The 13,440-nt window shown below is 39.7% G+C and overlaps 2 protein-coding genes across 2 annotated transcripts; both read left to right on the top strand.

Moving 5' to 3' along the window:
• The first annotated feature begins 70 nt into the window (after nucleotides 1–70).
• Nucleotides 71–5,027, top strand: fam161b (FAM161 centrosomal protein B). Its single transcript, XM_028396068.1, has 9 exons — nucleotides 71–225; nucleotides 1,408–1,636; nucleotides 1,714–2,180; nucleotides 2,315–2,625; nucleotides 3,919–4,031; nucleotides 4,141–4,308; nucleotides 4,387–4,486; nucleotides 4,554–4,699; nucleotides 4,946–5,027. The coding sequence occupies exons 2-9, from the start codon at nucleotides 1,419–1,421 to the stop codon at nucleotides 5,025–5,027; spliced, it is 1,605 nt and encodes a 534-aa protein (XP_028251869.1). The 5' UTR covers nucleotides 71–225; nucleotides 1,408–1,418.
• Nucleotides 5,028–7,341: 2,314 nt separating this feature from the next.
• ngb (neuroglobin) lies at nucleotides 7,342–8,433 on the top strand. Its single transcript, XM_028395932.1, has 4 exons — nucleotides 7,342–7,439; nucleotides 7,838–7,946; nucleotides 8,050–8,169; nucleotides 8,281–8,433. The coding sequence occupies exons 1-4, from the start codon at nucleotides 7,342–7,344 to the stop codon at nucleotides 8,431–8,433; spliced, it is 480 nt and encodes a 159-aa protein (XP_028251733.1).
• Nucleotides 8,434–13,440: the final 5,007 nt, after the last annotated feature.

Raw genomic sequence — 13,440 nt, 5'->3', positions numbered from 1 at the left:
CGCTCGCGCTTCTGTTTCTGTCCACAAATAGTGCTAATGCTACCAAAAACGGACGACGGAATAAGAACAAGTGCAAGATATTTGTTTCGCTTTAGACGTGAAACTTGGAACTTTATATTAACGCCAGACATCAGTAGGTAAAGATAAAGACTGAAGTTTATCCGCAAACATTTTGGAGGACGCTTCGACGTGTAGAAATACTCCCTGAAACTCATCTTTTCCCAGGTTGGCTGCTCATTCTTACTTAAAAAAAATAGCATTTTCGTTATTTCCTTGGTTTAGTTTGTTTGTTATGCGCATACAAGCGACAACAAAATGGAAAGAAGCTTTGTGTACAAGGACAAAAGTAAGCTTAGACATCGACAATGTTGAGAGGAACAGTTGCCATAGTAACCTGGTCATACAATTTACACACACAGGGGTGGAGTCTGCTAGTAAATCACCAGAATCATCATTTGCATCATTTTGCTGTATATTCTCTTCAATTTAGTTCAGATTACATACAATTGGACACTATGAACTTGGTGTATAAGTCTCTAGTCTTCTGTGTGTGCTTTAATGTGTGTATGTGTACATCTTCATGGGTTACTGAAAGTGAAACTCTGCAATAAAGTAGAACTTTGTTGCAGCACAAACGTATGACTGCTACAACCTGCTGCTATTTTATTACAAAGTGCCTTGGACACGTTTTTTAAGTCAGCATTTATGGTGTTTGTTGTTGCTGGGTGGCTGTTTTTTTTTGTTCTTATAACCAGCCATGGATTATCAGAATCAGAATCAGAATCGTGTTTATTGCCATGTAAGTGAAGGGGGTTCACATTACTAGGAATTTGCCTTAGTGATTGGTGCATACAAAGAACATATAATAATTAACATGAAATAAGATAAAACTAAGATAAAATTAAGTAAATAAACTAAAGTAAGTAAAGTAAAGCTAAATTTACATGACATAACAGACATACAATGAACAGAACACAAAATGAATGGCGGATGAAATGGTAAACATAGACTCTTGAACAAATGGAACAGTGTAATGATGTAGTAATGTAACAGGTACCACATGGGTCGGTGAGGTGGTACTAGTGTGCAAGTAGTGCAAGATGGTGTAAACAGTGCAAATAGTCATCATTGTGCAGTGACTATACTAAAGTGTCCTTGTGAAGTGACAGTGCAGAGCAGTGCATTAATTACAGCTCAACAGTCCAACAGCAGAGGGGAAGAAGCTATTCTTGTGGCGTGAGGTTCTGGTCCGAATAGTTATTTTGTATAAAACTTTGTGTTAAAAAGACACAAGTGAAATGCTAAATTAAATGAAAGATACATGTTAAATAAATGATACTGATAAAGAAACTTTACCCTGGTTTTATAACTAGTATTATGTATTTTTATTATTGTTCATTATCACAGATCAAAGAAATATGTCAAAGCTGGATCCATTGCTAGAAAAAGGTCTCCGATCAGAGCTACAACTCCAGGAGCGCCTCAAGGCTCTGAGAGAGGCCGTCAGACTGCAGCTGCAGGAGACAGAGAAGAGACAGATAGAGGAGCTGGAGAAGAGGATTTCTCAGAATGCTCGCCTGTCAGAAGATGTGGAATCAAAGCCTTCTGATAAAGAAGAACAAAACCATTATACATTGTACGTTCTGTAAAATGACTCATACGTTTCGTTCTGATAATGTTTGAGCTATTTTAAAATGGCCGATTATTTTTCAGGTATGAGGGGATGAGGGGATCTGCTTCTGGCTCTCTGCTGACAGACAAAAATTCCAAAAAGTCACAAAGGTCTGACACATCTTCTCCAGGCTGCATATCTTCTACAAACCTGATGCATTGTTCTGTTGGGACCCAACAGTGTAACCATTTAGCCTCATGCAAATCAACACAGCTGATCAAAGAGGAGGAGGCCGAGGCTGAATGTCAGAAGAAGTTCTGTGCTCTCCCGGTCCCCACCCATGTCCTTCAGCCTGCCTACCAGGACATGATGGAGCTGAGAGAGAAGGAGAGGAAGCAGGGCCATGAGCAGAGGACACAATTCCTGCTCTCTATTCAAAAACCTTTCAGCTTCCAGGAGAGAGAAATGAAGAAAAGGGAAAAGCTGATAGCAATGTTCTCACATGATCAGAAAAACAGTGTTACTCAAGACAAAGACATAAAACACTCACCACAGTCAAAGCCAAAAGGTGAGTTTCTTAAAATAATAAAAACATAACCAGCAGATACTTGTGTGACCATTTGTTAGCTGCACTTGTTAAGTCTTAAGCACCTCAACCAAAGAGTTGTTTAACAGCAGTTTCTATCTTATCTGACTGCACAGACCAGGAAGAAGTTTGCAAGGTCCACACTGAGACGTCAGCACGACCAGTGAATTCGTTATTATCTAGTGGCCCAAAACTCCGCACTGCTGAACGCACCAGAAAGGCGAAGCTGGGATTTCTGGATGAGAAGCCGAGCTTCAAGCCAAAAATTACCCAGCAGGTCCCTGACTTCAACAGACTGCACAAGGCCCTACAGTCAGGGGCACTGAGGAACATGCAGAGTAAAGATGTAACACAGTGTCAGCCCTTCTTGTTGAGGACATCAGCTCTCCCTCCAAGGCAAAGAAGGAAGAGCCTGGAAGACGCAGAGGTAAAACATTTTCTTTGATTTTAATTAATGACCTAAGTAAATACATTGATATGTATAAATTATATCCTTTACAGAAAATAATAAAACATTAGATTCCTTTTAATTTTTGCTTGTTTAAAAGGTGCTTATTAATAATGTTTGCACCCTGTTCAGTGAATTGAAGAAGAGATTTTAGCCCACAGTTTTCTCTCAGCTCTACAGTGGAGCATATTCTTGTGGTCCCTCAGTAGTGTTTTATTTCATAAGACGTGGCAAAGGAATTTGACCAGGTCACATTTTCCTTTCCCCTTTGTGCTTGTGTCATACAGCAAAAGATTTATTGTATGGTTTAATCTTGTTTGCTTTATGTGTTATTTTTCTTTGAGGTTGTCTAGACCAGTCGTCTTAGTTGTGGAATTGTAATTCAATTTAAAATATGGTACAGTAGGCTATAATGAAAGAAGCAATAAACACTTCTATTTCAAATTTTGTCCACCTCATAATTTACAATATTTAACCCAAACCATCTGCGGTTTATGATCTCTGCTGTGTAATATCACTTCTGTTTTACTCAATAACTTTTATGAAATTATTCACATATACTGTATAAAAAGAACCACCGCTATATACATTCACTGACATTTGTCATGGTGGATGATGGTTCCCAATAAATAGGGACAATTAGATAATAACTGTAGTTGACACTAAATCAAAGCGTCAGAATGAACCAGTGTAATCAGTGAGAGTTGCTTGCTGTTACTGCTTTATGAAACTTGTTGACCTTTTTGGGCAGGTTCTTCTGATAACACATGCTGTTTTTAGGTACAATTAACTGAAAACAGGAAATCTACTGTACACATGACTTACAGTTATTACTATATTAGCAGATTAATATCACAAACATAATTGTAGTAAATTACCTTTTATGAGGACTTTAATGGCATTATGACTGCACCCTGAAAGGTCTTAGAGTTCCTTCAGTTTTCTACTGAAGAGATCAACAGTACACTAAATAGTAAAAATGATCTATTTAATGCGCATATCAGTAAAATGTAACATACACATTAATTAAGCATTAATTACTTATCATTCCACATTAATCCTAAAACATCATATAAGAAGACTGACAGGAAACATTTAATGCATAGTGAGGACTTTTACTGTTTACTTACAAATGTTTATTTCAGTAACTTTTTGAGGACTTCTCCTCTTCTAATAACACTTTACACTTTATATCCATTCTAATGTTTAGTTTTGATTTTAGCTAACAAAAATGCCACAGTATGTAAAGATTTTTTCTCATCTTATCACCAGATACCAAAAACTCTCAACAGAAGCAAGTCACTTGGGGCTTTAACGTCACTGTCCACTGACACACTCCCTGTATTCATAACAGACGCTGCGAGGAAGCGCTGCGCAGCCATCAGGTGAATCAGATGTTTTTAGCATGACTTCATATTCCTCTGTATAATTTCAACACATGTAATGGTTAAATAATCTGTCATGCTAACTCCTTTTAATTTTAATCTTTAACAGAAAGTCAATGGAAATGAGGGATTGTAAGATTCAAGCGAGTGTAGAATGGTTGATGAACTACCAGCTGAAATCCCAGGCCATGAAGAAGACAGTAGCCCGCCATGCAAAGTTTCTGGACCCACACAGCAGCTTAAAAGAAGTGTATCACGAAAAACTACAGCACCACCGGTAAGATTTGGACCAGTTAGGCTGCAGTTCAACAACCACACATGCCTTCACTGTAATCCTCACGTCTCTCTCATGAAGGGAGGCTGATCAACAAAGAATGAGAGAGTACATGAGAGAATTACGTGACATGAAGTCCCGGGTCAGCGAACGCCCTTTTTTGTTCGAGCAGGTGAAACAGGTAAGTAAGAGACATTAGATGACCACACAGTGTAAATGACATGCCTAACTATATGTTTTAATGGCAGAGGAATGCAAAGATTCATGCAGAACAGATATACAGGAGCAAGCTGAAGAAAGCTGGGTTAAAGGTGCAATTTGTGGAAGAAAATGGAGAAGCAATCAGATCTGAGGATGATGAAGACCACAGCTCTGAAAATGACATTCATGGCAGGTATGTAGAGTGAGAACTTTTAGCAAGTTTTCCTCATCTAGTGTGTAATACCACTGCGTGCGGGAACATTATGAATAGCACTGCTGCTGAGGAGCCAAGGACTTCATGTGGTTTGCTCATGTTACATTACATAATTTTCTGAGCTTTCCTTGCATCTTAAGTGAAGAAAAGGCAAATACTGCAGCCAAGTAAAAGTTCAATGTAATTACAATATAGCCATTTTCTAACCCAACATGTCTGATTTAGGGAAGAAAATGAAGACGATGGGGAGAAAATTGAAGATGTGGAAGAAAAGAGCGTGAAGTCCAAAAGGGAAGAAATGCCATGATCAAAAAGGTTCAGGCGGCACAGAGTTTTTTGTGGCCTCTCCACTAGAAAACAACAGTGTCCTCAAAAATGATTCATGTCATTTTACCATCCACTATCCACACCAAATGTTTGATAGTTTAAGATGTACAGCAATAAATTATGGAAGTATAAACCATCTGGACTTTACAATTGCAGTGTAAGGGGATTACAACTGGAAGAAAATAAAAGTTTATAGAACTAGACATGTTATGTTTTACATGTAAGACAAATAAATGTATATGGAATATATAAATAAAAAAGCTTTCTCAGAATTATGGGGACTGTAATACATACATAAATTACAGAATTTACAAACATAATGAGAACACCAGTTGAGACCTCTTTGTTTTTTAACATTGCTAAATCAAGAATCAAAGGGACAAAGGTGAGACTTTGTATTCATCAATCCTCATCCACAAAAAAATTGAACATGCTTGTAAGAACATTGGACATGGACTTTTCTTAGATGATTGTGCTCCCAGTTATTTCTACAACCACACTGCCACCTAAAAAAACAGTCTTCAATGTGCATCTGCAGTCATACAGGCCGACTCAGTGGTCTGCTCCAACCCTGCAGATCCACATCAAATACTCATGTACACTGGCCTCCGCTCTACTTTTGTGCTTTGACAGCTGACTTCCAGGAATTTCAGAGATAATTTATACTTACAAACCACATGTCTGAATATGTATGTAAACACAATCAAACGATCACCGTGAAGATCAGTATACCATACCATGTGGTTATCTTTTGTAGACTAGTGTGTCAGGCTTTAAAGCTACTGAAGTCAGTTTCAGTACAAGATAATCCAACTATTCAAAATGTTACATGTTGATGAGAGTGCAGTTACATATAGGGATTGTGATGTTCATTACTAGAGACATAAAAACTGACAGGAAGAGCAGAATAATACTCAGGTTATTTTTTTACAACATATATAAAAAAAAATCTTTTCATACTGATGAATAAATATAATAAATAGTCCCTTCTTTGAAATCACAAATGTCACATGACAAAGCTTCAAGGGCTTCATCCTGTCAGGTTGCCATAGGAACCATGTATCCCTCCCCACTCTGCCATGTAGTCCCTCAGGAGAAAGCTGTGCACCTCTGATTCCCTGATGCACATCTGAAAACAAACCCGGTCTCTTCCAACCTGTTAGATAATAAGTAAGTGGGAATCTGCATGTATGAAAATGTGTAAGCGAGCTGACGGCTGTGACATCTATTTAAACAAACTGTGGCCTCAAATGTGTGTGGAGGCTGAGAAAGGGAACAAACACATCTCATTTAGATTAATGAGAGGCTGCATGTTTGGCCACTGAATGCTATGATCGTGCTGTTTGAGGAGTGGCTATGCTTTGCAGATGAACAATATAATTTTGCCAAGGTGGTGTGTTCAGGTCTCTTATTAGTCTAGCCACTGCACGATATTAAAATTCCCACACATTTCATTTTGTAAATGCATGGGTTGAGAATGTAGGCAGCTAAAGACATCCTCGAGTAAATGATGCATGCCTCAAATGGTTTTCACCTGCTTTAAACCTGCAATTGTACAGTAAAATGCTGTAAATGTTGTCTTGTTTTCTGATGATTTTGTTGTTCAAAGCTTATTTGTATTCACTTGATTATAACGTGAAAGGCCAGTGGCCAAGCTTCTGGTTATGTATGTATGTATGTGGGCATGTAGAGTCTGTGTTTTAGTCCGTGGTTCACCTGCAGGAGGAGCTGTGGCTCGCTGCAGCCTCTCTGGAGCAAAAGAGAGAGATCCCTCTTTTTCTCCTTCAGTGGCATGAATAATATCCCAGTGCTGGAGAGAGAGCATATCAAGAGGCAAACAGGAAGGGGAGAGAGATAGCAGCCAGTGTGACAGATAAGAGCGTGGTAGAACTTGTCTTCCTGACTGCACCGTAGGCCGGGCAAAGAGAACAAGTGATCCAAACACACACACACACACGTTCTCTCTCTCTCTCTCTCTCTCTCTCTCTCACACACAAACAGATAGAGCCCGGCTGCACCATTCTGAAGTTCAGAGAGAAGAGTGCCCTCACACAGGTATAGTATGATTTTGTATCCTTTCTCCTGCAGCCGTGCCCCCCTGCTTTAAAGCATTCTTAGCAGTGTTGCACTCACTTGATGCTCTACTTTGTCTTGCAGGTGGGTTGGCAGAAGTTGTGTCTGAGGATTCACCTAAATATTATGGCTTTCCTCAGTCTGAGCCTTGTTGTCCTGTAGAGGAGTTGTGTGTTTCCCTTCCAGAACAACTTGTGTCGTGCTCGCAGCCCGAGGGAAAGATGGAGAAACTATCAGGGAAAGACAAGGAGCTGATACGAGGCAGCTGGGAGAGCCTCGGCAAGAACAAAGTTCCTCATGGTGTCATCATGTTCTCCAGGTAAAGTCTTCCACAATCAGCATGAATATGATGCAGCTAACGAGTAAGGTGTTGATCTGTGCAGATAACCTGTTTAAATTTAAAAAGTAAGGGGGGTTTTCTGAGTTGTGTTCTATTACTTAGTAGCTGTTGTCACAGAATACATAACACAGGTGTGGAGAGAGAATCCAGCTAGATCCTTCGCTGCGCACTTTCACCATGCAGGGACCGGAGGCTTGACTTGTTGCTTGGCGACAGACTGCAATAATGCACAATTTACTTTGAGACAGCTGCTGCTAAATCAGACGCTTGCAGGAGGGATTTGCAGATGCACGATTTATAGATTGATTCTGTGTCTGTGTGATGTTTGAACCCATGTGAATGCACCTATAGAACAGTGTGGTATTTGTCTGTGGCAGACTGTTTGAGCTGGACCCTGCGCTCCTCAGTCTTTTCCACTACAGTACAAATTGTGGTTCCACACAAGACTGCCTCTCCAGCCCTGAGTTCCTGGACCATGTCACCAAGGTAAGTTCTGTTCACCACAGTGACCGCTACAAGTACACAGACGTTTGTAGCTTTACTTTGTACTTGTACTTGTGCAGGTTTGACTAATGTTTGTGCTCCTCAGGTAATGCTCGTGATCGATGCAGCAGTCAGCCACCTGGATGACCTTCACTCCTTGGAGGACTTTCTGCTCAACCTTGGAAGGAAGCATCAGGCAGTGGGAGTCCACACGCAGTCATTTGCGGTACGATCAACAACTTGTAGCACAACTCTCAAAAAAATCAATTTCCAAAGTTGAACTTGAGAATGAGAATTTTTATAGAATTTTTTACTGTGCCTATTTTGTGTTCGGCAGGTGGTGGGTGAGTCCCTCCTCTACATGCTGCAGTGCAGTCTGGGCCAGGCCTACACAGCGCCACTGCGTCAAGCCTGGCTCAACATGTACAGCATTGTAGTGGCGGCAATGAGCCGAGGGTGGGCCAAGAATGGCGAGGACAAGGCTGACTGAGGCGCACAGCGGGAGCTGCTGAGCTGTTGCTGTCAAATCGTCAACATGGTTGCCATGGAATGAGATTGTGTAACTCGCAGCGTTGTGGCATTAGCTGCTGTACATTTGCTCTGTGAGTGGGGTCGCATAGTGTAGCGAATGTATGGTATAGTTACACTTTTCTATTGGGCCGACCAGTCGCAGAGTTTTTTCTTTGCTGTGGATGTTTAGCTGCCAGGCCATGCTGCTGTACAGCTGTGAGAGTCTGTGAGAGATGCTGTGGCATCTGGACCTTTACTCTGAGCACCTCACACTGAGAAAAATTAACTCTTGAATCTTTTTGTATATAATAGCTTTCGTATATAGATATATATATATATATATATATATATATATATATATATATATATATATATATATATATATATATATATATATATATACAAATAATACCAGTGACTGTATTGGTTTTGTGATGTATCTTTAAAGATTTGCACACTTGTGAAACACTGGATATTATATTTAGGCATCACACACTGTGATGGTTACTGTGGCCAGAAAGGGCAGCTCTCTATCTAACTGGAACACAGTGATTAACTTGTGGGACAATGCAATGTCATTTTACAGTACAGAAGAAAATCTGATCACTTTAATCCTATTACTGTGTGTTTTTGTTATAACACAACATTACACCTTTTTGTGACTTTGTTATTTAACATTTAAGCTTCTGAAGATGATTTATAAAACTATACTCAATAGATACTGACAAGAACTGTTATTCTCTCTGATAGCTTTCTTCAGTGATCTATGACTGTTAAGGCGTCTGCGTGCACCTTTCTCGGCATAGTGTGTGATGCTGTGGAGGTTGTGAGTATTTCAGTAGGCTTCTGATGACTGTTAAACTCTAACTAACTGACTGTTACGTGACTTTTAGAGTTTGAAAGTAAAAGGGCATCCTGAAGGGATTGTAACATCTTTGTTTTTGGCTATCAGTTTCCAGTTATTGTTAGTGTAAAGACGTTTTGTTGTGTTGTAGTAGTTTATCTGAGTGAAGCTTATTGACTGTGTTGTAGTGGCTACAAATGCAATGCCCCCTTAACGTTATGGGTGAAGATAAACAGAGCTTCTATGTGAAGTGAAGCTGGAAATGATACATTTTTAACAAAAGAAGATTTTAATTGAATTTGAATTTTTAACACAAAACAAATATTACAGAGTTACTGTGTGCTGTCCAACGTGTGTGTGTGTGTGTGTGTAATATTATAACCGTATGTATCATCGTCAGCTGTTATTTACATTGACGGCCATAATGCCAAGTAACTTAGCAACAGTGTGCCAAGTATTCGATAATAACATCATACAACTGTAAATCCGAGCTGCTGATATGTGGTTATTATTGCTTTAGTCTGAGTTTATATTTATAAAGTTTATTTTTATATTCTGAATTCCATGTGTAGTGAAAGAGCATAATGTTTTTAAATGTCATTTAGAGAACACTTTGTCCTTCAGATACATTATCTAATGGACCCGGTACAGGAAAGCGAACTGGTTTCTCAACAGATTATATATTATCAACATAATATTACAAGTTCAGATAAAAGCAGGGGTTTCTAAGGGGATATCTGTTTTATTCCCACACAGTCTGTTGAGTCTAAACCAGCCCACAGGTGTGATGTGTTGTGAACTGGCTGTGTAGGTGGTGTATTTATAGTGATTCTTTTCTTAGTATCAGTACAAAGTCCTATGCAGCTTGTTGTACCCCATGTCTCTCTTTTTGATGACTGTAATTTGTTTTTGGTCAGCATGACTGACAGCTGGCATGTTATCTTTATTAACATCCAGATGTGTATCTATTGGCTGTGTCACTGTCTACCTCATCATTATTGGCTGCTATTGAACAGTGATGACTTCACCTAGTTATCCTTCAACCAAAAATGCACAATGTTAATTTGAGTTAACACAAGCACGCACTCTTTGTAAACTGGATTCCATCTTACACAAGACAGACATGTTATGTGCTTACATGGGACTAAATAAAGTGATCTGTGGATATTTTACTGCTAAATGAGGTCAGTGTGTTTTGTGCTCTTGGTCTCAGACTGAATATGGTCGCAACACAGTGGTCAGCTTTTGAAATCAATCACATGATGCCTGATTTCCTTCCCACTGACAACCCATCCCCTAGTGTTACATAACATCCAAGCATCGAATGGCTCATCGCCCTTGGCTACAGAGACGAGCGCGACTTCAGGCACATCAGCACATCACTCACTCATGCAACTGCACAATGTCACATCAAGGATGTTAAATTTTAGACAGTTCATTGTGTTCTTTGCAACAATTTGTGTTTTTATTATCTGCTCATTTGTGTGTCCTGTAGCTGAAGCCATTGTAATAGCAGTAGAGGAGGGAGGTGATTATGATCGTTCATTTCTACAAATGAGACAATTTGGTTGTATCACTGTAAAAGTCACATCCATGAGCTGGCTGTCTGTTCTGCTGCTGGAGAAGCTGCTGACATGGCCTTAATCTGTCTCCCTGCAGTGTCGGCAGTATCCTCACTGACTGTCTGTCCCAACACAGAGTCTGCTGGATTTCTGTTGGCTTCATGCACCACGTCTAAGCTCAGTTTGTTTATGCACTGGCTTCATAGAGAATCTCATCTGACCTTCTTTAAGGTCTCCGACTAGCTCCTCTAATATTAGCAAGATCCAGTAAGTTGCTGACAAAAGTACACAATATGTATATCCCCCCTGTGTTCCTACAGTTCAGCAGTCTTACCTTGCTGTAGTGTATCTAGTCGTCTGGAGAAGAGTCTGTGAGAAAAGACAACACACATTATTTTTAGAAAGTCTGCAATGTGTTTTGGAATGAAGGGGTATTGAACGTTGTCATGGCAACTGTTAAGTGATGGTGGTATGTGTGTGTGTGTGTGTGTGTGTGAGGCTGTTTTTGATGGTGGATGAAAGCAAGTCATTGCTCAATCACTCACTCACATTAAATCACAGTGTGGAGAGGAGCGAGAAGTGGACATGCATGCAGGGTCAGGCTAATAAAGGCTCACACCCTGTAGGACCTGGAGACTGCAACACGAGTCTGCCAAGCAACAGCCACAGCAGTGAGAATGAGCTGTCTGTCAGCAGCAGCTCAACTGCAACCAAGAACAGATCAGTTCATCATACAGTTAATTAAACATTTTCTAATGCATGTGTCAGCCTGGGTCGTGTCCTCAGGCTCACACTCATATATTCCTACTAAAGAGCTTGAAAAAAAAAACCCAGCAACAAGTAGTTTCACTAGAAAACAGATGGCCACTGTACTTTTTAGTAAACATTACTCAAGCTAATAAATAGTGGGACCATTTCCAGCTGTGATATGAAAGAACGATCCACTGTGGTGAAATCATGCTGGCTCCTGAGTTCAGGTTTAACTACTAAAAAATTCTATCTATCTCTATATCAGAGCATTATCTGTTTAAGCTACATTTGCATGCTGAAACAAACCCATCTGGGAGTGGCAACAAGTTTGCTGCAGGAGGTAGAGACGTTTTCTATTCTGAGAATCTGGGCAGGAGAAAGGCAGGAGGCAGGCCACGCACCCAGAGGAATTCACCTTTCACTGAGAAAGCTGTTGCCACGGGTGACAGGGGAAATGTCAGGGACTTTTCTTTCTGCTTTCGTAACTCTAAGCTATGAAGACACTCTGCATATAATGGACATTTTCACATATTAGCTGGAACAGCCTCTTCCCATGGCATGATATCGCTGTTAATGCTCATGCAATTAACAGCCCTGTACATATTCTGATATGATTTCAGGGCAGAGAGGACAGTCATCAGGGCAGTTTGCATGTGAACACACTGCTTCAAACAACAATCTAACATATGCCTTAAGCATTGTTAAAGAGGGCATTGATTGTTTGATGAGCTATTGGAGCGGAGAAGTGGGACATTCAATTTAATTTTAGACTTATTTAGCCAAGAATCAGATGATGTGGTTGATCTATCCATTAAATCTAGCCTACAGCCAGCTGGTTATGGCATCAACAATGGTTTTTTTCCCCAAATGTCAAATGATTCTTTAAAATGGTAAATTTTAACATTACTCATAAAAGAAAACTATCCAAACTATTCTTTACACATTTCCTGAAACAATCATTGGTTCTATTTACAACATCAAGTGTGAGTCACTGTGTCTCACAGCCTTTCATTGGAGTCTGCAGCAGAGGAGAGCAACAAGGAGTTCATGGCACAAGATGAGTGGATGGAGCTGAATTAATTTTAATTTCAGATCACAGCACTTCACTTTTGACAGATGTAAAGTTGTTAGACTAAAAGAGAAATAATCTAAAATGCAGTCTGTCCCCTAACCTCAAGCTCCTTGGAGATATGACAACCCACATTTACAGCAGGCTCAATTTTAAAATCTTGTACTTATGATACACATATTTTATAACCCAGAGCAAAAAGAGGCAAGCATGTCTGGAAAGCTAATAGACGTCGGACTGCCAGGCCGACTGAACAGACAAGTCAGGATACAATAAAACTAGTTAGGCATGAAAATGGACAATCCTTCTTTGCATGGCCATTAGAGCTAAGAATACTCTAATATGTTTTATTTTGTATTTTTCAAAGGAAAGTACATTTAATGATCTGTGAAACAAGCTTCTGGAAGAAAAACCCACAGGACATGTTGGCAGAAATTTTGAGATGGCCTTTGATGTTTCTTTCCAAATAGATTTTACTCCATGATTCTCTGGACTGACCACTTCATACCCTGCCAGCTTTCATCTGTTTTATACAGCATAAGGAACTACAATTAGGTTCCCTATAAAATGGAACAAAATACACTTCCTTTTAAGAAATAACGTACCATCAATTTTATAAAAGCACAAATGAAAGTACTATCAGAACCAACTAAGACACATTATAAGCAAGGGAATGATGCTGGATGAACAGCGTTTAAAGATTTTTATCCTCTACAGAGAGTATGGCCATACAGAGTACATGTACTATTTGTATGGAAATAC

The sequence above is a fragment of the Parambassis ranga genome, chromosome 22, assembly GCF_900634625.1.
Source record: "Parambassis ranga chromosome 22, fParRan2.1, whole genome shotgun sequence".
NCBI lineage: Eukaryota > Metazoa > Chordata > Actinopteri > Ambassidae > Parambassis > Parambassis ranga.
This window is presented reverse-complemented; position numbering and strand designations above follow the sequence as displayed.

Bases quoted from the DNA above. Each gene is read 5' to 3' on its own strand.
- ngb (XM_028395932.1), top strand. From the start codon at position 7,342: ATGGAGAAACTATCAGGGAAAGACAAGGAGCTGATACGAGGCAGCTGG. The intron at 7,440-7,837 runs GTAAAGTCTTCC...TGTCTGTGGCAG, and splicing joins GGTGTCATCATGTTCTCCAG to ACTGTTTGAGCTGGACCCTG. The intron at 7,947-8,049 runs GTAAGTTCTGTT...TGTGCTCCTCAG, and splicing joins TCCTGGACCATGTCACCAAG to GTAATGCTCGTGATCGATGC.
- fam161b (XM_028396068.1), top strand. From the start codon at position 1,419: ATGTCAAAGCTGGATCCATTGCTAGAAAAAGGTCTCCGATCAGAGCTA. The intron at 2,626-3,918 runs GTAAAACATTTT...TCTTATCACCAG, and splicing joins AGAGCCTGGAAGACGCAGAG to ATACCAAAAACTCTCAACAG. The intron at 4,309-4,386 runs GTAAGATTTGGA...TCTCTCATGAAG, and splicing joins GAAAAACTACAGCACCACCG to GGAGGCTGATCAACAAAGAA.